The sequence below is a fragment of the Anser anser genome (assembly GCF_964211835.1).
Source record: "Anser anser genome assembly, chromosome: 2".
NCBI lineage: Eukaryota > Metazoa > Chordata > Aves > Anseriformes > Anatidae > Anser > Anser anser.
This window is the reverse complement of record NC_139721.1, coordinates 93,460,326-93,486,746: the sequence shown is the minus strand read 5'-3', so window position 1 is coordinate 93,486,746 and position 26,421 is coordinate 93,460,326. Positions and strand designations below refer to the sequence as shown.

At 39.7% G+C, this 26,421-nt stretch overlaps 1 protein-coding gene and 1 long non-coding RNA gene across 7 annotated transcripts in view; one reads left to right on the top strand and one right to left on the bottom strand.

The window, feature by feature from the left end:
* STAC (SH3 and cysteine rich domain) overlaps window positions 1–26,421 on the bottom strand; it is a 92,351-nt gene that overhangs the window by 20,850 nt on the left and 45,080 nt on the right. For all 6 annotated transcript variants that reach the window (XM_083827552.1, XM_083827553.1, XM_083827557.1 and 3 more), the window contains 3 exons: window positions 5,984–6,084; window positions 3,743–3,824; window positions 1,914–2,029 (listed from right to left, as the gene is read on the bottom strand). In XM_083827552.1, the coding sequence (XP_083683678.1) occupies window positions 1,914–2,029; window positions 3,743–3,824; window positions 5,984–6,084 (299 nt within the window). The remainder of the gene's footprint in view (window positions 1–1,913; window positions 2,030–3,742; window positions 3,825–5,983; window positions 6,085–26,421) is intronic.
* Window positions 2,030–26,421, top strand: LOC310895848. Its single transcript, XR_014580993.1, has 4 exons — window positions 2,030–2,146; window positions 15,247–15,389; window positions 21,423–21,568; window positions 22,416–26,421. It is a non-coding gene; the product is annotated as an uncharacterized lncRNA (long non-coding RNA).

Genomic DNA, 26,421 nt, shown 5'->3' with positions numbered 1-26,421 from the left:
CCCAGCTCCCAGGAGGCACGGATGAGTGCAAAGCCCCAGTGATGCTGTGAGCCTCACAGCTGCATTGCTGCTTCTGTTTTCAGAGGAGTAGAGCAGCACAGAGTTGAGGAAGCACTGGGGAAGGATTTTAGTCCCTATGTGTTGTTAACTGCACAGTTAGCATGTATACTCCAGTACTTTTTTACCTGGGCACTAAGGGCTCTGTGTCACTCTCTGCTCTGGATACTGGTCAGTGCCTGCTCCTTGGTGACACATAAAGGCTGTGAAGCTCTATGGCCCCATCATTTTGAATAGGATTGGGTCTACCCCTGGTTTTTATCCTTGACTTAATCTACAGGCTTGCACTGGCAGAATGTATGGTTTCACATGTCTGTTTATTCAGTTCTCTAGTGTTCTCTATTTTCTGTATGCTGACACGTTTTATATTCTCTTTCAGCCTCAATACCCTGGAGAAATTCCCACAATGAACCCGCGTTCCTCATTCTACACCCACACCCCACCTAGTTATGATCAGCTCTCTAGGGAAAGCTGACACAGCATTAATGATTTCTATGCATGAGTAGTCATTCGTAATTCAATGCTTTATTGATTTAGAAGGCAATAATTACATTTGTAGAACTTCTGTTTCAAAGTAAATGAAATAATTGAAAGAAAGAACTGTAACCACAATATGACAGGTGGTGGAGTCATATTTTTTTTTTTTAAAGAGTGAAAATTACCAAGTTCCTTTTAAGGCACATACAAGAGCATACGAAGGACATATCCTTCAATAACCCCCTTGCAGATTACACTTGGTTCTTGTGTAAATTTGTCTGCCTTCTTTCCCATCTGAGACAATTGCAAGTCTGTTTAGAGGTCACCTATACTGTCTGAAATTACAGTTCAGTCATGTGAGTGAGCATATGTTTAAGTCGTAGGAAAACATTTTACCAAACATAAATAGAATTTAGCACAAGTTTAAATTAAACATCTAAGTATTCATTCTGAGGCCTGCAGACCAACTCTCATGGTGCCTCTGTGCATGCCATTTTTTTTTTCTGAGGTGAGTGCAGGAAAGATTGTCAGATGGCAACGGTCTAATTTTTAGACATGACAGTCAGCTTCAGTCTGCAGTGCCTTCAGTTGTGATTGCTTTTTGAGGGGTGAGGAGAATCTCTTGGGAAAAGAAAAGACATTACAAGACATTACCTTACACAAATGCTTAAGTGGTATTACTGAACTAGGTAAGGATTTAGCACAGTCAGGACTAAGGGAACTCTCTTTTCCCTTGTCCTCCTTCTCCACCCTCTTGCCATAGTCCTGAAGAAAGTGACTTTCATGACGAGGGAGAATGAATGACAAAGATTAACATTAAGGTGAAAATCTCTTTGTTGGGATATAACAAACTGAAAACACCTGCCAGCATTTGGGATTTGGAGAGAGGAGCCCAACCCTGTGATGCTCCCCTTGAGAATACAATGGAGAAGGAAGAAGGTGTACTTCTAAATCTAGGGTCTGAGGACTTCAATCCCAACACTGTCGTTTGTGTGAAGGGTAAATGTCCACTACCAGCAACAGGCAGGATGTGTTCACTCTGGGATCACAGTTAAATATTTCTGTTCTGCTTTTCCACAGATACGCAAAAATAAAGAATATAATTACCTTTTCCAATCTGATAAGAGAACATTATTCACTTAATTTGTATTTTACTCTTTTTCTCAAGAGTCATTGAAAAGATACTTAAAACCTGAGTTTATAAAAATAAAGTGTTTTCCCATCTCATTTCAGGAGCTGGGAATGAGCTTTTATTTATTTATTATTATTATTATTATTTTTTCAGCTTGAAATGAAAGTTTTGTGAACTCCAGTACCAGTTCCTGTGAATCAATGTGTGTTGCTCCTCTACAGAGAAAATGGAACAAATGGATACTTACAGAATTCCTATTGGGAGAGTCAGACCCACTGCCAGAACTGCCCTTCTTAGTTTTCTGAGCTAAGGAAGTCCCAAAGCGGAGAGTTTCGTACACAGGATCAACTTTATTGCCACAGGCTGCAACAGAAGGAGCAAAACACACATCAATCCCTGAAAGGTATTTCTGGCTGTGTTCCTGCTCCACTTGGAGAAACATCTGCTTGTACCAACATGTTGGGATGTATGTTTAGAAAAGTAAGTTGAGAGACTATCCTGATAAAAAGCAGTTGAATAACTTAGTGGAATTGGCTTTTGCTAGCAATTGTTTTGCTGCCTTTCTGCTCACATAAAGATCATCCTTCCCTCATACAGGTTCTTTGAATCCCTGTCATTCCCTCATCTCACTTCACCTGCAACCCTCCTTCCCTACTCACCACTGATACTGCCTATGTCAATGTAAAGGAGACAATATACCAAGAGACTTTAATCCATGTTTCCTGCCTGTTCTGGGATCACTTTCAACACTGGCTATTTGATGGGAAAAACCATGACAGAGCACCTGGGTGGTGTGCGTGGGCCATCACCTTTATGCCATTAACCCTCATAACACTGCTACTGCGATAACATGGAAAAGCAAGATGACCTGGATCTTCCTGGAGAAATGTTGATATCCCCAGTGTGGGACAAACTGGGGTCTGGGGGCAGTCATCAGAAAGTACTCACAGTTAGGAATTTGCTCCAGGTTGCTCAGCACAGTCTAGGGGTAGCCAGAAAGGCCACCACTCCCACTGGTGGGTCTGATCATTTCTCACTCCCACTCTCCCTCTTAGCTAGTCCTGAAATAGTCTCCTATGGCAGAGAAATGGGTGTCTTCAATTGGCATGAAGGGATCCAGATGAAACCCTTTTATACTTACTGCATTATTAGACCTCAGCCTCCTTTGTTATACAAGGCAGTAAACATTTAGCATACAGTACCTTAGCAGCACTGTATAAAAGGAAGAAAATTTTGGCAAAGTACTGAAAAAATACATGGAATTTTGATTTTTGATGAGAAAAAAGCACACCTCATTTTTTAGTCAAAAAAAGTCATTTTCTCAAAATGTTTCAACTATTTTTGACAAAAATGACAGATGTTTTTTAGAAAGAGAAATGTAAATGAAATTCACTTAACTGACTTTTTTTTTTTTTAATCATTAAAAAAAAATGCCCTTTTTAACAGGCTCTTATTTTTGGCATTCATCTTTTTATACTGCCAGGCTTGCTTGGTCATAGTACTTGTGGAAAGGAGTATTATCCAGAACCAATTCAGCTTCTCCATTTCAAAAATTTCCCTTTCAATTATTACAATGAGAAAAATCTGGTCTTTTAAACACCTGGGGAAAGTGTAGAAACATTCAATAAGGAAAAAAAATAAAGTAAGAAAGGTGGGTGAGAAAGAACAGGAACCTAGCAAGTCCCTCAAGAGCCAGACCAGTGATGTGAATGCCTCTCACTGTTTTGATGTCTGTCTCTTACCTTGTTCTTCCCAGCTCAGACCTTCACCTCAGTATTCTACTGTCACCTTTCTTCTAAGTTTCTACCTTGAGATCAGGTGGCTATTATTATAAACAAGATTATTGCTAAGAGGTTATTGTGTAGTGGGTTTTGAGTGAAATGCACAATAAACACACCCTCTCCTCTTCCAGCTTTGTATCTTTGAAGTGGTCCTTTCCTGAGATGGCAAAAGGACATACAGTCACTGAAAGGAGCTGGAAGGCTGCTGAGGGCAAATACCATGGCTGGAAGTCTGTTGCTGCTGTTGCAGAGCACTGCCAAAGGGAGACTGAATGGAAAAGCAATCAAAACCTACCAATAGGCATCACTTCTTTGATGCAGCCAAACTGTTCATGAATGAGTAGTGGTGAGCTGTAGTACCGTCGAAATCCCTTTGGCTGGAGGGAGAGAAAGCAAAAACATATGAAGTGCGTTGCTGCCATGATTGACGTAGTAGAAATAAACTCAGCTCTTTGGCTAGTGGCATAAGAGAGAGGATTTTTCTTCTGTGAAGTGTGGCAAAGATGGAAATTTGCCTCTTGTTGTTGAGTCACTGCAGGGTGCAGAGATCAGGGATTTATTTGATTTTTTTCTCCTGGAAAAAACTAATTTCCCATATTTATGTAGAAGGAGGGGCTCATTTCCAGCCTCCTCTTTTCTTTTGTCTTACACAAAAGTAGCACTAATTAATTGCAGCAGAAGTGCTGAATCATTAGATGTTCTGGGGAGCTCTATGTTCACCTCTCCCTTTCTTCTTATGTGAATTTGCATTGATTTTCATTTGCTAAACAAGCATCTATCCTTCCCCACCCTGTCTCCAAATTTCCATGTTCTCAAGTAAAAAAGTTGTGAAACCCAAGAAACATAGAACAATTCTACGTATTTTTTTAAAGCTTGCTGCTGACTGACCACAGCTTCCACTGCTTTTTTTGTCTAGCAAGGTCAAAAAATTCCCCAAGTCAACACCAGATGTACCCTAAATGTCTGTTTGTAGAGAAATGCACTATAACAACTCAGGCTATACCATTAAAGAATACCACAGTATTGTCAATAAAGGTGTCCTGTATCACTCTAAAGACCATCCTTAGAAGATTAAATATTTTCTGTTAATTTTCTATCTACCATCTCAGGTTGGAAGTATCTCAGGTAAAGGCTGAGTACCCAAAATGAAAGTGCTAACACCTAAGTCTTTGGAAATACCTTTCGAGGCATTAGAGATTCACAAAAGGATTTTCAGACCTCTGATCTTTGCAGGCCTTTAGAACCTCTAGCCACACTGAGAAGTGGAAAAGCCTCATGAGGATATGCATATTTTCTGTACCCTATATTCAATATACATTAAAAAAAAAAAAAAAGATACAGGACTAGTTCTTTCACTAATGAGCTGCAATATGGATTAAGAAGGAATGAGGGGACTGATATATGTGGTTTTTTACAAGAATAAATTCCAATTCCCCAGCCTCAGTTTGGCCCCAAACAAACCAAATTCAGACACCGCATGAACTCGTAAAACTCCCATGACTTTGCTGGACTTCTTTCTGCTATAAATTTTGCCTCTTGTTTTCTGTTTTTTTAAACTAGTGACCACAACAGTTGAGGCTGGGATCAAGCAACATGTGAAACAATTAGTGTGACTTAATATTTGGCTTGCCCCAGGCCTGCAAGAGGGTAATTCAGCTCTTCAACTTCCTGTACCAGAAAGACTCACACTAGGGCTATGATTATGCTTTAAATGTATCAAGATTTGCTTCAGGAGTACAAACAATGATAGCATTCACTAAATATACTTGGAGAGAAAAGATCTTTCCAGGGAGAGGTGGGTTTTCTGGCCCTTTTGAAGTCAATGCTTGCTTTTTTTCCTCATATAATATATGAGGCTCTTTTTTTTTTTAGCTTAGATTTGTCTTAAGTGCCTTCAGTTGGCACGTTTGCAACAGAACTGAAAACATCTGAAACAGGAGTATTTATACCCATTTTCCATATTCCAAATAGTCATTTTCCCAAGTGTTTTTTGGCCTTTTTTACTGGCCTTCGCCAGTAATGAGAACCTGCTGCTCAGAAGGTGACCCAGGTACTAAGGTGCTGTGTCCATACAGGGCAGGTCTCCTGTCCTACTGAGAGATTGCTTAAAGCTCTGTACTGTCTCACTGTGAAATCTCCTTCAGTCTTTTTTTTTTTTTTTTAAAGATGAATTATTGTTTTTTCTTCAAGCCCTAACAGTAGAAAAAAAACAATAAAACATAATTTGAAGGCTTTTTCTTTTGTTAAACTCCGCCAAAATATTTTGACTAATATGTAGCTTTTCCTGTAGAGATTTCAACTACAGCAAGTATGGTTTAAATCATAGGAATTAATTCTGATATGTAGCTAGGTTTGGATTATGTAATTGTATTTTCAAGTAAATGCTAGCCTGGGGGATTATGTAATTGTATTTTCAAATAAATGCTAGCCTGGGGGTCTGGCATACAAAGCAAGGTATGTCGTGTCCTACCCTCAGCACCACCCCCCCCCCCCCCCCCGCCCCTGGCACCCTTGCTGCCCTGGGCTGCTCACTTACCAGCTTGCCCATGCAACGCTGTTGTCCAGTACTGTCTGCACACTTGTGGTGGATGCTCATCTTACAAGCTTTACAGCGCAGTCCATGTTTAGTGTTTGTCCCTGTGAAATGCAAGGAAATAATTTAATTAGACAAAATCAATAGTTTCCATGCACTAAACAAATTTCCATGCATTTAACGAATGACCTGAAAGAGCTGATGTGTAGGTCAGTTGTAGTAGTGTAAATACTGATGGCAAACTTTACCTTGCTTATTTTTTTTGTATGCATATATACATGCATTTTCTTTACATCCTCTTCAAATTAGGCATTTCTTCCCTAGGCTCTTTCTCAAGCTAGTGCTGCCTTCAGATATATATTGAATTATGCCCTATTGTGTGATAGTTCTGTTAGTGATGTCTCATCCTTATGAACATCAAGCAAAATTCCTTTGCTGTTTCATAAGGGTTTGGCATGGGAGCAGTGCATGGCTGAGGGAGCCACCAGAGGACCATCCAGGCTCTGAAGCTGTCCTCGGGAGCCAAGCCATCAGCAGAGGGACAGGTTTCATGGGTAAGAGGTAGCTCCAGATGTGCAAGAAAGGGGCTGAGACATCTTGCTTAGTGTTACCTTCCCATCCACCTAGGGGCTGCAGCTCTTGCTTCCCCAGGCCAGTGCTCAGGGACATGCAGGAATTGCTCCCTGCCCCTTGCATAGCCCTGAGCTGGGCAGCAAGGATGTCATGGACCTTTCCTTGCTCTCTTTCACTGACAGTGAAAAAATCTAGTCCCACAGTTTGGGGAGCTCCAGCAGAAATTTTGCTGTACCGAAGCAGACTTCTCCTTGTTGGGCAATAGTTGTTCTGCATTATCTTCAATGTGGACCTATTCTTAAATATCAGAGCTGAATCTGTGCTTCCAGGTAGGAGCAGTCACTCTTATTCATACACCTGTAAGACTTTCCAAACTGTGCAGTATCAGTTAGGCTGCAGCAACTCTTTTCCTCCTGCCATGGGACTGTATAAGTAGGATGAGTAAACTATGTCAGTTCATTATCATCTACTGTGAGAGTGAATGATGTAGTAAAAACAAAAACAAAAAAAAAAAACTGAAACAAACCAAAAAAAATTCTTGACATTTTAACCAGCCCTCATTAGTCAGCTATGATAGGAATATTAGTCAGAGGAGTCAGAAGATCCCACATCTGAAAGTACTCATGTAGCTCTTGGTTATTCGAGTAGTCAGCACCATGTACACGCTGCTGACTTCACTCAGTTAAATGCTGCTTCTGAAAGAAGCATTTCAGGGAAAGATGCACCAAATTGGTGCCAAAAAAATGAGCCTTAATAGGACTGCTTTCAGGGGAGGATGTCCCTGAAGTGGCCACTTCCATGCCAGGCATAGGCAGGCTGGAGGAGCTGGGGTGGCTTCGCTGAGCAAGGCCCAGGCATTTCATTTGTGTGCTGTTTGTAGGGCAGGGAACCAGCATCTTCACTGCCTTGCTGCCAAGACCATTGGAGAGACAAGGAGTGAATGGAACTGGGCATTTTGGGGTGCACTCTGGGGGCCTCCCATGTGCTGCCTATCTGGCCCTTCTCAGCTGAGCTGATGCATGGAGACTCACTGCTCAGGTACCTGCAGATTCCTAGCCTCACTCATAGGGCCTTTTTTTCTAGTAAGCACAAAATTCACTGGAATATATCCCTGCTGTTTTGTTTGTTTGTTTTTCTGTGTGGTTGCACCTGGATTAGTGTGCTGTGAGGACTCTTTTTCATCCCTCCTGATGGTCAATGACCAACACAGACAGCTGTGAGAAACTGGGACTTCCTCCACGTTGCTTTATTAGATCTACTGGATGGAAAAAGAAAGGAAAATGACATCTTTGCCTACAAAACAGGTATTTAGCATCAGTGTTTACACTGGGTCTAGCTCTCTTCTCAGGCTGGTCTGTAACGGTGAAACTCTTACCTGCTTTACCAAATCATTCCTGAGATTCAGCTAAAAGGGCAGACAGCGTCACAGTCCTTTCTGCTGGCTGTTATGCTATTCCAGCCATTTTAATGTTAATGTTACATGGTATAACTGTGTGACCACAGAAGATACACATTTGTTGATGTAACTGAGCATTCAAATGATGTGCAAAATGAATGCAAAGTAGACGTGCTACTTTCAAAATCAAACAACTTATTCAGAAGAGAAATCTGTGGGCATGTAGAAATAAGCCGTGATCAGTGTAATGCAGTAAGTTACAAAAGAGTAATACTTTACGTTTCTATTACTGAATGCTATTTGTTACATATGGACAGGTAAATAGTTGCTTCCAAGAGAGGAAAAGTATTTCACATATTTGAGTCTACAATAAGGGTTTTTTTTTTTTTTTTTAATAAAAATGAAATTGCCTTCAACTACCAAAAGCTTCAATCATCAATTCATTGTCACTTTTAACTACTTGGTTTACTTTGGGACTAGGCAGCTTGGAAGTAATTTGCAAATATCTCCCAGCCTCCCTCTGAGGGCTTAAAGAAGAAGAATTTATTCTGTATTTACACTTACCCATCATACCTCAAGCTCTGAAAAAGGCATTTCTACAGGAAACATTTTAATTTTCCCCCAGGATAAATCTTTCTTCTCCAGTTTCTTTTCTCCATCACACTAACTCAAACCTCCTCAGAGGATCATGGCTAAGCTATTTCAAAACTGCATGCCAGAAGTTAGACAAATACATACCGGCAGTGCATCTGCCCCCAAAACTCCTGAGATTCAGCACTGAGGTACAGTCACAGCTCACGCTGTGAAGAAGAACTGGTCCACATGTGGTACAGGTGTAAATAAGACCAGGGTTTGACCAGTGGGGTCAATTTTTGGGCTAACATCTAAGCAAGCTTGTTGACTTTGCAGGGGCTTTGTTTGGCTTTGCTGGTTTTGGAAGGCATCCCTATAGTTTGAAACTGGGAAAAAGCAGGCCGAACATGGGTGTTGCAAGCAATTTACATAAAGCTGACTGAACTTGTTGACAGTCACACCAGTATGAAAGAGGTATTTCATGATGCCTAAAGTAGTAGCATAGGATATAGCAATGTCTAGAAACATTATTTGAAAATAAATTCCCCCAGAGAGCATGAGAAAGCAAGGAATTTGGACTGAACATACATTCAATAGTAGAAAATAAGTGGCATTAATCACTAAAAGTAAAAAAGAAATAATGTAATAATGATGGTAATAATAATAACAACATACTGGGGCAGACTATTTGAGGGAACTTGGGTAGGTTCACTTATCTCTCATAGGACACCAGGGTGTGTTTGAAGTTGAAAGCCTCTCTGTGGTGGGCTTATTCCCACTGGGTTAGTCTTTCCACAAGCTGAAATGTGGGGAAGGGAGAAAATGAGGAAAGAGTTAACATTTGAGATGGCCAAAGCAGTTTCTGGAAGGGGCACTATTCCTGCAGAACCTGTGAAGTTTGGGACACTAAAAATGCTGTTCTCAGGGATTTCTGCTGGGCATATTGCTCTGGCGAACAGCAAGCCTGGTCATTGCTCTTTGCTTCCTGCCCCCTAAATATCTGGCAGCATGACTGCAGCCTACAATTTATTCCCAATAGCAGATATTCCTCTATGCCAACCTTAATGCACAGCTGGAAGCTACTGGTATAACATACTCACTGAAATGCCTTTAGCCATCCCAAACATACCAGTCATCTCCATCTGTGGTGGATCAGAAATAGAGGGACTAAAGGCTTTGCAATTAAGCTGAACTTTGAGGACCCTACCTACAATTTGCTTCAGTTTTCTCTCAAAGGAGGAGGAGATGAACAGCTTTGATGGACTCTTTATCATTATTTTAAATAAGTAATCATCCCTATTCCCTTCTCTGAAGAACCTTATTGTGGTTGCTTAAATTATTAAATGCTGAGCATATCAGAACAAAGGTCCTGCTCAGTCCCTTTTTGTTTGCAGTCTTGAGATTATTTTTATTCAATGCAGAGTACTTCATTCAGTGAACAGAGTGGACAGTGTTCAACGAATGGGCACCTTTATTTAATACTTCTTTTTTACCTTCATCGGTCAGTGTGTGTTCTTTTACGTCATCTGCATATTTCCAAATAGAAGATGATTAGTAGCATCATTAGCTTTCCTGTGGTCCCACTGTCTTTGCCTCTTTATGCCTTGCAATATGAACATGTTTGCCAAAACTAGGATGCCATGGCTCCTATCTGAGGGACTAATAGGTAAAAGGGGAAGAGGTGTCTCTGATAAGGCACTACTTGGCCCAGATGATGGTGTTTAAGTTGTGAAAATTGCAAGCTGTTAGAACTGTGGTTTAGAATGGAAAGTACTAGACATGTTTAGTTGACTTGTAGTGCACATAAACATACCTGTCAATGTAGTCACAAAATTCATATAGGAAGACAACACTCACAAATGCACGTGCACATGTCTGGTGTCCTGTTTATTAACACATCTATTCATTTTATCATGGTCAGTAAAGTCTGGTATAGTTTTGCAAATGAAAAAGCCAAAACTGCCAAAAGAAACAGTGTTTCACTGGAAGCAAATGAGGAAAACTCATGTCAGGATACTTGAGTGGCTCTTAAACTTACAAATGAGGTTCTGTCACAGTTGTTTTCTTCAGATACCAGTTAATGCATGCAGACACCTAACACTAGAAGGACACTTTGTTTTGAGAAGCAGGTCATATTTAATAACACCTTGCTAGAAATACTCTACAACTGGGTCAGCTCCCATCTGAATATCTAAACCAGGGGCTAGGTTTTTTGGTACAGCCATGGAAAATTCAATCTTAAACTGTTCTGATAATGTGACCCTAAATACTACCAAAAGGACATCAATTTCATAAATCTAAGCCTTTTCTGGAGGAAGTCCTAATGGGATCAGAACACCTCAATTCAGGTGAATGGAAACATTCGAAGGCAGAGAGAGAGAGAGGAGATGGAAAGGGCAGAATTCAATTCCAAGGCTTTATGCCCGTCTCTCCAATGAAAGTAATTTAGTAACTACTCTTCATTTCAGGAAAGTGACATTTGTTCTAGGGAATGCAAATGAGAATTGCATTTGTCACATGCTTGCAAACAGAACCTTTATCATCCTCTTGGCCAGCACAGCTATGGCTGCAGCACTGTTGGATGATGCTTTTTGCCTGTTGTTTCTAGACTTAACGTAAGATTAATAGCTAGTAAGTGAGAATGAGCTCTACAGCCTGAAGAAATCTGAAAGAAAATTTCAGATGTTGGTAACAACATGACATCATGCTGAGTATATAAAGATAACCATATTAGGCACTTATGCTAAAGTGAGAAAAAAAAAAAGAAGAAGAAGAAAGGGTAAAAAGATTCAGGTCTCTATCAGTAAGAGACAGAGAAAACTAAGAAGGGCAAAGACACAGGCTGGCACCTCCAGCTAGCCCAGCTGTGACCCAACCACTATTTTTTGTTGTTCCAGCTGAGATGAACGTGCCAATCAGAAATCGTTTTGATTTAAAGCTTTCATAAATAAATACATTTAAAATTACTTATTTTCCACAGAACTTCAACTTCTGCTGTGGGAGGCTGATAAAAATAATGAGTGCCTTGCCCCCTTTCTCCCTGAGCACATTTGGAATTGTCACCAGAAATCTGTCTCTGTGCCAGAATTTATGGGAAATGGAGAATTTAAAGCAAGCTGGGCCAGTACTGTAGCAGTGAGGGGTTTGGGATGTCACCTTAGAAGGAGAAAGAGAAGTCCCTGAAATAGCACTGGTGACTCTATATCCATCTCTTAGTCTTTGCGCAATGTCCTCCCCTGCCCCCTTCTTCATTTTTTTTAATTAATTGTTTTTGCGTAAAAGCTTTGACACCGAAAGGATGGAGACTATTTTTAAAAAATTCCTCTATGGCTACTTCCTTTCCCCACATCCGGCTGCCACTGGAGACAAATGCTCACTCTCTTCCTTTGTCCTCACTCTGCCTCAGACCACAAGAGCTGCAGATAAAACAGAGAATGACATTTTCTGTGCAGGATACTTACCCCTTTTAATTTAAAAATCTTGATTCCCCCAAATCATTAGGTTAACAAGGATAAGCTAGGCATCATTTTGCTCATCCTTCCTTGGTCTTCATCACTTTGCCTTGGCTGACCTCAGGAATTGCCCCTTTATCTGCCCTAGACAACACCCTCTTGCTTCATCTTAAATGACACAGGGATCCCATCACTTGCCCAGCTGACACACGGAATCCCAGCTGGCCTACAGATTGGAGTCCAAACCCATGCTTCCTAGACATCCTAGATGACCAGCCACTGAATATCAATCCCGTGTGATACTGTTGGATGCAACGTTGCCAGGTGTATTGACTGATACACAAATATTCCTCTTCCATAAAACTACCAGTGCCACTAGCAATTGACCCATTGCACTTTCTACTGTTAAATACCGGACCAAATGGATTATTCAAAAAAAGCAATAAGGAGAGGAAATGTTCTTAGACTGTTCACAGATAAATGGATTACAGCAGCTCTTGGCATTTCCATTTTGTCAATTCAAAAGGATCTATCTTCCTTTTTGAGGAGAAAAAAATCACACTTGATAGGTAGCCTTCCCTTTTGACTTGCCTAAATTGTCTACACTCATTTGAACACTGGCAAAAACACTCCATGCATGAATACCATACAGGTAGGATGAAGAGATCAAAGCATATAGAGAAAAGCAGGCAAAAATCTTTTTTAGGCAAGTTTTCATGAGTAAAAGCAGCATGGGATTGACTTCAAAAGTTTTACCTTCTGGCTGGTATTTTTTCTATATTCTTTTTATATTCTATATTCTATATATCTATTCAGTTCAAAACATGCTGAGTTACAGGTAGGCTAAACCTATAGTTCTTCTGGAAGGGGAATACTATACAGAGAAGTCCAACACCAGGTATGATCTAGAAGAGGAACCTCTCTATTTGCACCCAAGTTGCCAGGTCCGGACCTGACACCTCAACCGGTTGGAGTGAGCATCCCCTTTTCCTGAGTTTATTTTGTGCCAGTCTAAACTGAATTGGGTGCTGGGACAAGCAGTGACTTGTATGTTTGTATTTTGTAGAGCAGAACTTGATTTCCAGCCACAGTACCTGTCCTGTACAATTAATAATTTTTAGATTATGTGTCCCTGAGAGGACCGGATCTATTTGAGTGCCTACCTCATTCAGTGTCCCTCTAGCAATATACAATGTTTAAATAGCACAAAAAGTTGCCTTGTATGTAGGCAGGCTACAAAACAGTGCATAAAATTAGAACCGACTTCCTAGTGACATAGTTTTCTTTAGAAACGATGTGCTGAGAAAAAAATGAGGCAGTAATAGGCAAGTTTTCCTTCAAGGGCTGTTACAGAAAAGAAAAATATCCATGCTAAAATAAAGTTCTTTCTAAATTCATGGTTTTAAATCATACATAACAGCAAGAGGAAATGCCTTTATTTCTCCTGCAAACCAACTTCATAACTTCTTTGCAAAGAACTTCCAATGCTGACAGCCCTTTTATACTGTGGTACAGGAGCAATGAGATTTACTTAAAAGGCAAATAGGCTTTTCCTGTCTCCTGGTCCAAAAGAGATTCTCATTGTTGATGCTTAATGATCAGAAGAGGATGAAATTCACTGCCCTGTACTGAAAAAATTGGCTGCAAGGGTTTCTTTTGGCAATGCACTTTTCACATATTCAGCAGCTTTGCTATAAATGTCTTCCCCTGAAAGGAAATATCCACCTCCATATTTCTTAAAATATTGTCTTATGTTTTTGATCATCTAAATGTTAGTTAAGATGCAGGAACACCATGATAAATAAACTAACAGCTAACTGTATTATCGAAAGAAAAAATCCCGTCCTCTAAAACCCAAACATAATCAATGTCTCTAATGTTCTTTGCTCTAAATAAACTGACACTGATATCTCAATAACAACTACTGTAGACAATCATTAGCACTCCCAGACTTCTTTGTAGATCTTTGCACTGGGTTATTTTTCTGAGAAGGAAAATAGCTCCAATGTGATAGGCATGGACTTGTCTATGGAGGTTGATACTGAACTACACTAGAGATGATTGTACCAGCGCTGAGAAGGACAAGGTGATATGGAGAAATTAAACCTGGTATGGCGGCCCAAAGAAAGACTAGATGGCTGACTGGTGGTTGATCTTGGTCTTAGTAATATTAGCAAATACAGCATGGACAGTAACTCTCATTGAGATGAAAATGATTAAAGTCAGATTTCAAACAAGGTCCCCATGTTGGCAAGCTCAGTTCATTTGTACCTCTGTTCTTGCATATGCTGAAATGAAGAGCTGTCCAGTTGCAACTTTTTTTCCTTCTGTTTTGAGATGCTTTGAAAAAGCACATGAATATTTTAGAATTACTTATATATGCTGAAATCTTGATTTTTTTGAAGGGCTTATGTGGGAAAGGAATTTGCAGGTGGCTTTGTGCTATTTTACGTGTCCCTGAATTAGAGATAATGAGGAACCAAGCGGTAGAAACAAAAACTTGAGCAAGGTCGAGATAAAGTAAATTGGCTACAGTGTTAAAGATGAGCTTTGGGCAGTGGCCAATTGCTGGCTGGCTCGAGGCGCATGTCTGAGAGTCTCTAACCAATTGTATGACAGATTCGGGCGCGTGGACAGCGCGTGGGGCTACAGGAAAAGTATACGTAGTAGTGAAAAAAGGGCAATAAACGTCTCCGATTCGAGAGCCATCAGGAGTCTGTGTCGTGCATCCCTTCAGGCTTATACCATTATCGAGGAGTTGAAAACAAGAAAAATAGTATGTGAACAAAGACTATGCTGCAAAATTAAGAGTGTGTCTCTAGGATTGCTGAAAATGTGGGAAAAGAATTATAGAACAAAAGAACAGCCTGCCCTTAGCAAAGGGATTTAATATCCTCTCTGCTCTGCTAATGGATTTTTAACATTTCTTGTTGGTTACAGAGCTCCATCATCAATGGGCTTGAAATGAGAGACTGCTGTGTGCTAGAAGATGAGGGCAATCTGACTATAAAATGTTTAGTTAAAAAAAAAAAACAAACTGATATGTAAACAGACAGCTGCTCTCTGGCCTTCTGCTCTTTCAGACTTATTGAGGGTTTTGGCTCTTCTGTGGTGCAGCATGAATACTCCGTCATCAGCGCAACCTCCCTCCTTGTTCCTGTTCTTTGTTAGCGCAGACAGACTAGCAGCGCCTGCAGCAAAGGGCCTCACATGACATGTGGTTTACCATGGCCATGATTCTCCTCCCTCCCCCTCTTTTATCCATTTCACAGTAGCTGGCAACGAAGCTGGAAAGTGGAGTGACAGAGGATAACTACACTCATCTCTGCCTAACACCTATTGCATGGTCAGGATGCGGCCAGAAACAGGCTTCTGCTCCAAAGCTATTTCTGCCCTTGGATGCACACACAGCTGGGTAAGACTTCATCAGAAGCTGCAGGTGTAAGTGACAGGAGGATGTGGTGAGATCAGAGATGACTCAGGGCACTGCTGTAGGTAACTGGGCAGGTATAACCATTTTGCTGGGATCAGTTTTCAGGGAATTATTTTTACTGTTAATCACAGCATGCTGCTTCTTTACAGAGTTTTACAACCATATTGTATAATGAGGTGTTTCAGTTCCTTTTTCACAGCAATTATGAAAGCAAAAAAGTGAAATGCTAGATGTGGAAAAACATTCAAATGAACCTTTTCAACCCACGTGCAAGTTTTCAGAAAAATCTTTTTCAAAACAAACTTAAACTAACACATTTCAAGAAAAGGTTACTGATTTCAGCGAAATGACAGAAGTCAGGCATAAAACCGCTTTTGACTATTTCTGTCATCTGCTCAGAGAGGCAATCTCAGCCTTCACTGTTACAACCTGAGACCAAATTTAGACCCTGACTCATTGCAGTGCTGGCTTAAAGCACACTTACAAGTGCACCTCTATGTGGCATCAATTATTGTTTAAAAGAAAAAGAAAAACTTCTGTCGAATGATTATATTCAAGTTTCTGCAGCTCAGCAATGCAAAATAGTGTTACCTGCCTTGGGGTCAATCTGGGAAGCAAAGAAAACCAAAAAGGACACTTAGCTGAAATTTTACTTGATTAAATTAAACCAAAATTGCCAAACTGCTTTCTAAGATTTTACCTATCCCCAGGAACAGCTTCAACGCATCACTGAAACTCTCCAGGGTTAACAAAGATTTGCATTATCTCAATTCACCCTAGATTTAAGTAGGAATAAACCAAACTGATTCAGGTCATAACTTTTCTCATCTACATGCGCAGCTTGCATCAGCATGATAATGTCATTTGTTGTCCAAAAGCCTGATTTAAAGTATTGACCACATAATTATGTTACTGCTATCAGAGATAAGGAAAACTATAGGCATAAACAGTCTAGGTAGCTACAACTGTCTGGCCTGTACACTGATATAACCTGTAAAAAAAAAGAAATCCAGTAAATTCCATCAAATAACTTTGCTTTTAGCAAAATGATTTCCAGTGCAAGAGGAGCTGTTTGTTGGTGGGATGCCTCTGAAGCCATGGTGTTTATTTATTTATTTATTTATTGGGGGTGGGGGGCGGCTGGGAGGAGGGAAGATTGTTATGTCAGATTGCACTGGCACAGATGGATTTTACTAACAGGCATCTGGGTCAATACATGTATTCAGATTTAGGAGATGGAGCTGTCATAAGCAAAAAATAGCTGAAATTGTGAACACTAATTGGCAGCAGATAACTGTGTGTATGCACGTGTGAACATCCAAAACTGAATTCCTGAACCCTAAAGAAGGAGCCTGCTGCTTGCAAGCGGTATGGCTGCTTGGAAATTTTTATAACACTTGGACTAAACAGAAGTGACACATCTCAAATCCTCCAGCTAATAAAAAGACATGAGACAGACCCCTCAATTAAGAGGCTAATCATACTCTGTTCTTCTTTCTGCACAGTCTACTTACACTGGAGAAACGGTAGGCTTGGTTTCCAGAAGAGCTGGTACTAGAAGATGGATTTCTGAAAAAAAGCGGTCTTAGAGAGAACAAAGTGAAGACTCTGGTCAGAGAGAAGATCCTGATAGTAGGGAAGTGTCTTGGAGATGAGGCAGACATGGAGATCAATGTTGGGGAAGGTCCATGGACCTTGGCCAGGGGTGCTCAAGATTACTAAGTGTAAGCAGCATCACCGCAGGAATGAACATGGTTCTTCAGTATAACCCAGTGTCCTCTCTATGTTGGCATTTATGCTGCCTTGCCTATAAGAGGTCAGCATTATTTCTGATTCTTTCATTAAGCAACAGGCTCAATTTTACAGATGAGGCATTTTGAAAGAGCATCTGTGAGAGATGCACCCAAATTCCATCAGTCCTAAGTGCTGAATTTTCTGTTGCTCTTCAGAAAAATCTGTTTCAGCTAACAAAGATTTTGTTGCCCTCAGAGAACACCACTAAGCAGTACAGTCTGCCAGAGCATTTCATCAGCTTGTTATGGAAAAAACTGCTTGTCAGAGGTTGTTGCTCATCTGCTGCTCTTCAAGAGAAACCATCCTGTGTCCTCCCTTCTAGTGATATTTAAGATTTGTTGTACTCAGAGGTCATTTGTCCTATCCAGAGATTATTAATGGAAAACGGATTTGTATGCTCAGCTGAGTTGAGGGACTAGGTTTAGAAAAACATCTTTGGTGTAACTTCTCCATGTTTATTAGCTATAACAAACATTACAAGACAGACAACATCTTAACATGCAGCTGTAAACAGATGTGCAGATGAGCCCCTGATGATGCCAATGTGTTGTGCCTGCGTTTAGAGAGGTAGACAAGGTGTCACTTTATGACACTACTTTGTCCCCACGTTTCAGAAGAAGACCTGGGGAAGCACTGAGTCTGCCTAGAGAGTTTCATATGCCACAGGGATTGTAAAGCCTGATACACTTCTGAGAGTTGCAGCTTGAAAGGCAAGCTATATTAGCATTGCAAATACTCATTCTCTCATCAGTACACAACCCCCGTTAATGTATAACACTACACCAATGAAGTCAATCAGGGAAATACTGACTATGGCTTTGTAGTTCACAACAACTCAGAGGTTATGCCAGCCATAACCCATTTCCACTCTTGGCTGGGAAAGTGGAATTGTTTTCAAGGGAGGAAGACGCATGCTTCCATCCCTTTTATTAAGAACAAATATTTCAAGATTTTCAAAATCATTGCTTGCATGTTTTAAAGGAAACTATAACGTAACCACAGTTTCCAAGCGCAGAACGTGTCTTCAGAATTTGAAGAAAAGGAGGGGATCCATGTATGTGCAGCACCCTTCATCACATAAGATAGACTTATGTCAAAGAGGAAAAGTTACTGATTCTGTATAACCTGGAAAATTAAACTTTATGCAATTTAGAGTAGATAACTACTTAACTTGCATTTACTTGCATTCATATTACAAAAGCAGAAAGAGTCTGGGAGAAGTGATAAGTCTCAGCAATCAATGCTTCATATGAGCCACAAGAATCACTGCTCTCTGAGACGTATTAAGGACAGCAACAAACAATGGTGAGCAGGCATTTTACTCTACATGATGGCAATGCCCTACTTGAAAAAACATTTCTGACAATTGCCTCATTTTATGGTTTTTGCAACTTCTAGTAAGGTGGAGTGCTTAATAATTTCCCTTCTAGATGATGCTTTTTTCAGCTATATGACAACGTGTTATCCACATAATAGTGATACTTTGGTCGACAGAAGGTTGGTTTCAAAGAAGATGTATCTAATTTTCTTATCTGAAAACACCTGATGTCCCAAATGAGCTCAGAAAAAGTACATAGAAGGACATTAAAAAGTTTGTATTCTTCTTCATTCCTGGGTCTTTAAAAAAATTAAGCTTACCATTACGTTCCTCTCTAGGGCTGATCTCAGGAGTAATGGCCAGTACCGAGCAGTCACAGGGACCTAAGATTAGCATTACTTCAGCTACATTGGTGTTTTTCAATGTAGTTTTGGGTCATAATCATCTATGCTAACATCACTGAAATACTGATTGTAGATGTACTGGAAATGTTTTTGTTTTCCATCTAGTTAGTCAGCAAATGTTCGCCAACATCTTTAATGTCTCTTTTCACTAAGCATTAACTGCAATTTCGTATTAATAGCAATTTTACAAAAATTACAGTGAGCTTGGAAATTATCTAGGAACAAATGTGAAACATGCTTGATGCTGTTCAAGGACAAATGTGATTTTAAAATATATTTCCACCCTCTTTTCTCAGCTAAGCTGTTCCTGATTATCCAATTTACTGATAACATTCCTGCCTCATCTCAGAGGAGGAAGCCCTCCCAGAGGATAAACAGGCTAAATATTTCCTTTTCAGTATTTGCTTTAAAGTATGTTTAACTATTTATTACCAAAGAAAAATACTAATTTAACACATGTATAATGTCTGGCCCTCTGTACCTACTTCACAAATGTGGGACTGCACAAATAGGATATTTTTTGTCACATTTAGAAGAAATAGGAGAGGTACCCATGGAACATATCTATACTACGTATACTGTATGCATGTCTACTTTTCTTTCCACCTTTTCATCCACACTCTATTTATTTTGCTATACAAACTATCCATTTTCTGGAAATTTTACAGAGTCCAGATGACATTGTCTATACTTGACTAGTCTATAACTAGCAGTTAACTGCATGCTGCATAAATTGATTCATGTAGCACTTAACTTCCTATTTCCAGCAGGCTTTTGTTTAGCTCTTGTTAGAAGGCTCTTCCTGGGAAGATCTACGCTTATGGAGAATTATTAACTCAAGAAAGAAATCATAGGAGAAGCTTGGCTGAGTATTAAGCTAGTAGATATGTTAAGATCATTATTTTGCATATTTTTTTTTCAAACGTGTGTTAAAAAAAACAACACAATGTTTCTTTTAAACTCTTGCACAGCAGGTCAGAGGGGACTGAACTAATCCTCACTTGCACAGTGATGCTCAAAAGTACTAGAGGATTTAGGTGCCCAGATCCATTCTGAGTCAACTGAAGTGAGAAGCTAATTCTCCTAAATCCAGGACTAGCTTTACTGGAGGGAAGGAGAAGAGACAATGACTTTAGGCCATTTAAATAACATATGGGTTGACACCTGGTAGCAGACATTGACAAGGTTACACAACTACTCCTTTCCCTCACAATCAAAACCAAAAGAGGCTGGATTCAGATTTTTTTGAAAACCTCTTTCCATAGGGAAACCTGTTGCCCACTTGCATTAATAATAAACTATAATCAAAGACACAATACTATACCATAACACACTATCATCTGGAAAATGGACCTGGGAAGGCTCAGCTGTGACTGCACAAGCCCATTGGAGAGGTGGTCACAAAGCTTCATTCACAAGCTGCTCCAGAGGCACCTCCTCCTCACTGACAGCTCTTCACCCTTCTCCATAGGGGACAACTCTTGTGTTGTTGCAGTGGCAACATGCATCTATCTTCCTGAGTTCATCTGGGCTGGCAGGTGTCAGAGGGACTGGGAGGAGGGGAGGGAAGAATGAACTGAATGAATAACATTTTTTCCTTTAGCCTGCAAGAAAATTTTCAGAAAATAAAATTACCTTTAAAGAAAAAAAAAAAAAAGTTCTGGGGGAGCTTTCCAAACTATCATTGCTTGAAAACGCAGTTTCATTTTGTGTAGATGTCAAACAGTGGTGATCAACCTGTGACTGTTTATAGCATCATTGTCTACCTGCATAAAGCTGCATAAATGCAGGCTTGGATCAAACCAGAGTATCTACTTGAAGCAGTGAGTCAGCAAGCTTAAAATAAAATGTCAAGAATACTCTTTATGAAGGAGCTGGTCAGACTGGAGGCAGAAAGCACTGACTGAAAGTTTCTGTGAAATTCTGCTATATTTAATAATAATAATAATAAAACACAACACATAAATTAAGGTTAGATAAACACTTTCTCAAACTATGGAGTCTTTCCATCACTTATTAGTTGCAGTTACTGATAGACTGGAAGAAGAGGTACAGATGTAGCGATAAAAATATAGGGGACCATAGCTGCAAACTAGAACTTTTTTTTTTTTTTTTTTTAAATCTCTTGCATTTGAAAAGCTGGGGTCACTTTATCAGTGTTGAGCCCTGCTTTATGGAGGAAGTTGCATTACCACGTTGAGGGGAGAAGATAGCTGAAAGTTCCAAAAGCCACAGCAGCACAGTGGATTAAAGAAACACAGTCTGTTTTTAAAAGATATGGCCAGAAGGAATTATTCATGGCACTTGGATGGCTGGCTGGAGTTCCAAAAACACTGGATAAACCAGAACAGACGGTGGTAGGAGTGAATCAGTACTGAAGAGACAGCACAATTTCACTGTTTAAGTGCACAAAGTTTACTATTAGTAGACTAAAGTAAGCTGTGCTAGTTTTTTGGACTTATTATTAATTTTTATATATATATATATATATTTTTACAGGTTTCTCTGTCTGCAACTGAACTAGTTCTGTGAGAGAGGAGGTACTGAACAATTTACCTGCAAAAGGACTGCAAAGGTCTGGAGGACCTGCATCCATACCAGAAACGTGATTGCCTTGAGACCAACTATAAATGCATATATCTCAGGTACCTAGGCCACAGGCTTGACTGTCCTGTTGAAGTTTATAATATATATATTTATATATAAAATATATATATATATAAATATATATATTTATATATATATATAAACCTTATAATATAAGGTTTTCAACCTTATATTGTCTACAGATTGTGGGCAATCATGGCAACACACCTTTTTTTGAAAGGTGAACAGATACCCGTCCAAAAAACATTGCCTATATGTAAAGATTTAATGAAAACACATTTTGTCCCTGAATTTGTAGTCTTGTTGTTGCTGGTAGAATAAATATTACAGAATATCCAAGGGCAGCATGGCAGTGGTACAATCCAAAAGGACATGTTTTTAATTATTGTTGGACGTTGCAGACCACAGTTTTGTTTTGGTCATTCTGAATGCTTGTGGCCATCTACCATGTCTTTCCAGGCAAAGATACCCCTGCATGTATTCCAGTAAAACAGGTAGTTGGTCAAAATTGTGTGTCACAGTTGAGGTCAAGCATGCAATGAAAAATGCTAGGTACAACTCAGAAACACAAAGAAACAGAGTAATGTTATAAATGAGTACCTATTCCCTTAAAACAGAGTTTAAAAAAAAAAATCAACTTTCAAGTCACCTATTTTTGAAGGCAAAGTGATTTACTTTTTTTTGCTACACTACTTATATTTAACTTGGATGGAAGTACATTAATTGCATGTAATATGCTTTGAATGTGTGGGAAATAATTTTTTTTCCATATGAGTCAGCACAGGAAATGAACTGCAAATGAGTAAAATGTTGAGAAATCTGGAGATTTTTTTAAATACACAATGTTTTTCAAGACTAGAGTACTGACATCACGTTTTCTTACAGAGCAAAGTACCACAGAGATGACTGAAGACACACCAGAGACTGAAGAAGAGCAAGAACTTCCTTCTGATCAGCATAGTTAAAGCCTGTAATCTGATGCAACATTAATTTAACAGTTTCTCTCTTTGCTAGTGCCAGACAGCTTTGCCTTCCTGTATTGGACATTGCCAAAGCTTACCACATTTTTGCTAAGCACAGAAGATTGTAGATAACACCAAGCCAAAACATCTCTGAGTTTCCTTCATTTTCTTTTTGGTAATCTAAAATAAACAAACCAGCATCTTCTAAATGATGATTGAGCAATACTTTACCTTAGATACTTTGGTTTTCAAAATTTTCCCTTGTTGAGCTTAGATATTAAAATAGCAATAACAGTAATTAAAACTAAGAGCAAGAACAGCAAATCAAACAGTTTCTAAGAGTTGTACTGTGAGAGAATGTTCATGAGTAGGAAAATATGTAACCCATCATGGAGCTGAATCCCCATTCCTAAACCAAACAGCACCTGGAGCTCACAGTGGCAGAAGAGGGTGAATTCAGAGTGGTAAAAGAGTGAGAGGCGGAACAGAGTACAGAGCCCTGCTCCAACACACTATTGATTTGCTCTGAAATTATATAAAGTATTACTGTTGACTTCGGTATTAAAAGTGAAGATTTTATCATGGTATTTGATGCTGCACAAAGGCCCCATTAACTTCAAATGGATGTTCCATGCACTTTACAGAGCTGCCTTGTATCTGAAGTAGTCTCCCATATTTCATTAGGCAGAAAATTACTGCTTCTATGTCAAATTTTCCTTCTGTTTACAGAGCTGGAGTTTTAGCCCCAGTTTAGTACAGTTAGTAGGAACACAGTGACTCCCATCTTCAATGTGAGGTATAAATACACTATTAATATTGTTTTTTCTTCATTGAAAGTAAACCAATAGACAAGAGTTTATTTTGAATATGTTGCTATACGCTCTGGGTTGCATGAAGAGCTTTTGAATGAGTAAATTTGCATTATAGTCATCCTCGTAAACACTTTTCTCTGAATGCTGAAACCAATTATATGCATTTGGCTTTTATCTTATGACTGTACTTCTGTCAAATGAACAAACAGGTGTACATGCTGCATCCCAAAGGCAAAATTTGGCTCATGGTGCTTAACGATCAAGGAGAGATGATGCACATATTTTTTGTAGGAAGATAATGTTTCATGCTCCTTTGCTTTAATTTTGCTGTCACTGAAAAGAGCAACACAGGGATCCTGCTGCCTCCACTCCCAGTGTTCTGTTCATGCTGAAGCTACAGACAGGCTCTGCCAGGCCAGAGACCGAAGTGCGTACTGCATGCTCATGCTATGCACAGTTCATCATGCTGCCCCGTACCAAACAGAGCTGCTCATTTCATAGATTGGAGAGCCATTTAAGGTGAACCTGGAATCATTCTTGGTGGTAAAATTGAAACCATCTAAAGTCAAGCTGGGATTTTCCTGGACTCTTTCCCCCAGTCTTCAAAACATGTATCTAGCCGTTGCCTTTACTCTCATCAATAAGGAATTTAGAGCCATAGACTCATTACTCTCAACTGTCACTGCCCATAAAAATGCAAATAAATGGAACAAATAGGCTCCAAGTTGCAAGCATAAATTCAGAGCCCCTGCACAGAAATGGTTTTTTTTTTTTTTTTCTCAGTCTGCCTTGGGAGCAGGCTTGACATGATTTCCTGAAAAGCTGCCTGCTTTGCTTCACCATCCCCATGACCAACAGTTGCACAATTTACGTGGATTAATTGAGCTACAAACAGTAACACCCAGATCTTCCATGCTGCTTAAAATACCATACAGTGAAAACATGCACTGTGGTAAGGGTCAAAGACAGAGGATCACGTTAATAGAGTAGACTTTTGTCTATGAGAATAAGGGCACCCAGACTAGTGCATTATAATGTAAAATTCTTAACAACTTTTCTGGTCTGCTATACCTTCAACTGAAGATGTGCTGGAGGAGGTCAGAGCAATTCGCCTGACTCAGCCTGTTGCCAGACAAAAATAGGTTGCATTAGCTTCTTCAGCAATTATGAAAGGTTTCTTTTTCTAATTAAGAGGCTATGATACAGAATAGAAAAGGAAAGCCCTCCGAAGATATAAAAGAAAAGGAAAAATTCAGAAGGCAGGTGGGGTTAAAGCTGATGTTTTGAAGCTTATAGTCATACTTCAGGACTTTCCTATCCCAGGCAGGATGCAGCCTAGCAAGGGAGAAGGGCACGGATGTTTATGAACTAGAGTTGCTCTCTGTAAAGTTTGCTGCCAGTAATAATCTGTCTTGAGCAGCAGTGTTTTGGAATAGTATTGCTGACTCGTACAGATTTGTGATCATACTAATCTCCATACAACTTTTATGAGAAGATGCCAGAAATGAGCACTTATATTTGCAGTATACATCTGTGAAACTGAGCTACAATAAAACATCCATCCACATTACAAAAAGAGACAAGTTCTGGGCCTGCTTCCATACAAGAAGTTATCTCATCTGCCTGTCTTCCAGACTTCCTTTCAACCTCTGGACTACAAAATTCCTTAATACTACTTTTCTCCTTTCCTCTTTGACTTGTTCTACCCCTTAAAGTACAAGTAACCTTAAGAGGCTGGAAAATAAGACCATGTATATGGAATCAAAACTCCTCTATTTCCCTGGATTCAGTAGAGTTGTGGTACAGAGAGGATGAAATCAAGACTCATGCATTTAATCCTGTAATTTTCAGAAGCAGTATTGTCTTGCTTTGGAATTACCACTCTGCAGACAGCTGCCTTTTCCAAAGAATAATAGCTGCCCACACAAGTGTGTATGTGTGTAGGGGGAGATGACACCGAGCACTGTCACGTGGAAAAGAATGCCCCATTCTTTGAGAAAGGTCAAGCAATCCTATCAGCATCTTTCAAGAACTTAACCATACTTTTATAAGAAAGGCAGTGACTTCCACATCAAGAGACAGCTTCTTACAGTAAGCTAGTTTAGCTTCTTACAGTAAGCTAGAAAAATTACAGGCAATAGATTGTACTCAAAGATTTGTACTACCTCTACATGAAGCTAAACCAGTGTTTCAAGTGTTCCACTCCATTTACTGCCTAAAAACATCGGAATTTTATCACTCTTACACTGGTACACTACCACTGAATTTATTTCTATCTACTGTGCTGGGACAATTAGATGATAAACAGCAAGAAGACCAAATCATGTGCATACCAAGCTAGCCACAGAGATGTGCATTTGTAGGACCACACTTCTGAATAGCAGCTCCTGCAGCTTCCCACAGTGGTCACCATGCACATTCTACACCTCTAGCCACTTGTCACCACCTTCTTTCCTGACCTCTTCCTGTATAGTTCCATGGGCAGTTTCAGAGAAGAGAAAGGGAGAACCTTTAAAGGTACAGAGTTTGTATGAGGCTTTTTGAGTACCAGGGACAGGTAGAAGAGAGAAACTTAAATCAACAATCTCAAGGAATTCTGCAGTGTGAATTCAACTGTTATTTATCTGTTGACCTGGTCTGCTAAAACACGTGTCCTAGAGAGCCAACACATAAACACAAGTAGCTTGGAGCCTACCACCCTGCAGATGCTACTGTCACCACAGTAAATGGGAACTGGGGGCACTGCAGGGCCGGGGACAGTCACAAAGAGCAAGAGAGTTACAATTACTGCTGCAGAAAAGAGTAAGGATATTGGATACAAATTTGCAAGATCAGTTTCTGCTGTTTCTAGTATAAAGTGCAACAAGGCTTGGGCTATGTGCTCAGTGTAACCTGGATGAGCATAGAATTTAACTGTAGCAGAAACCTGTAGACTTTAACTGTAGCAGAAAGAGAACTGTGAGTGAATGTAGAGTTTATATTAGTTTAGAGCAGGTGTGACATGAACACAGATCCTTTTTGTGTGCATACTCTCAACTAGACATCTGAGATCACACATTATGGAAGGTCACCTTGCATGTTCTAACATGGATGCCCACACAGAGTTCAAAAATTGTT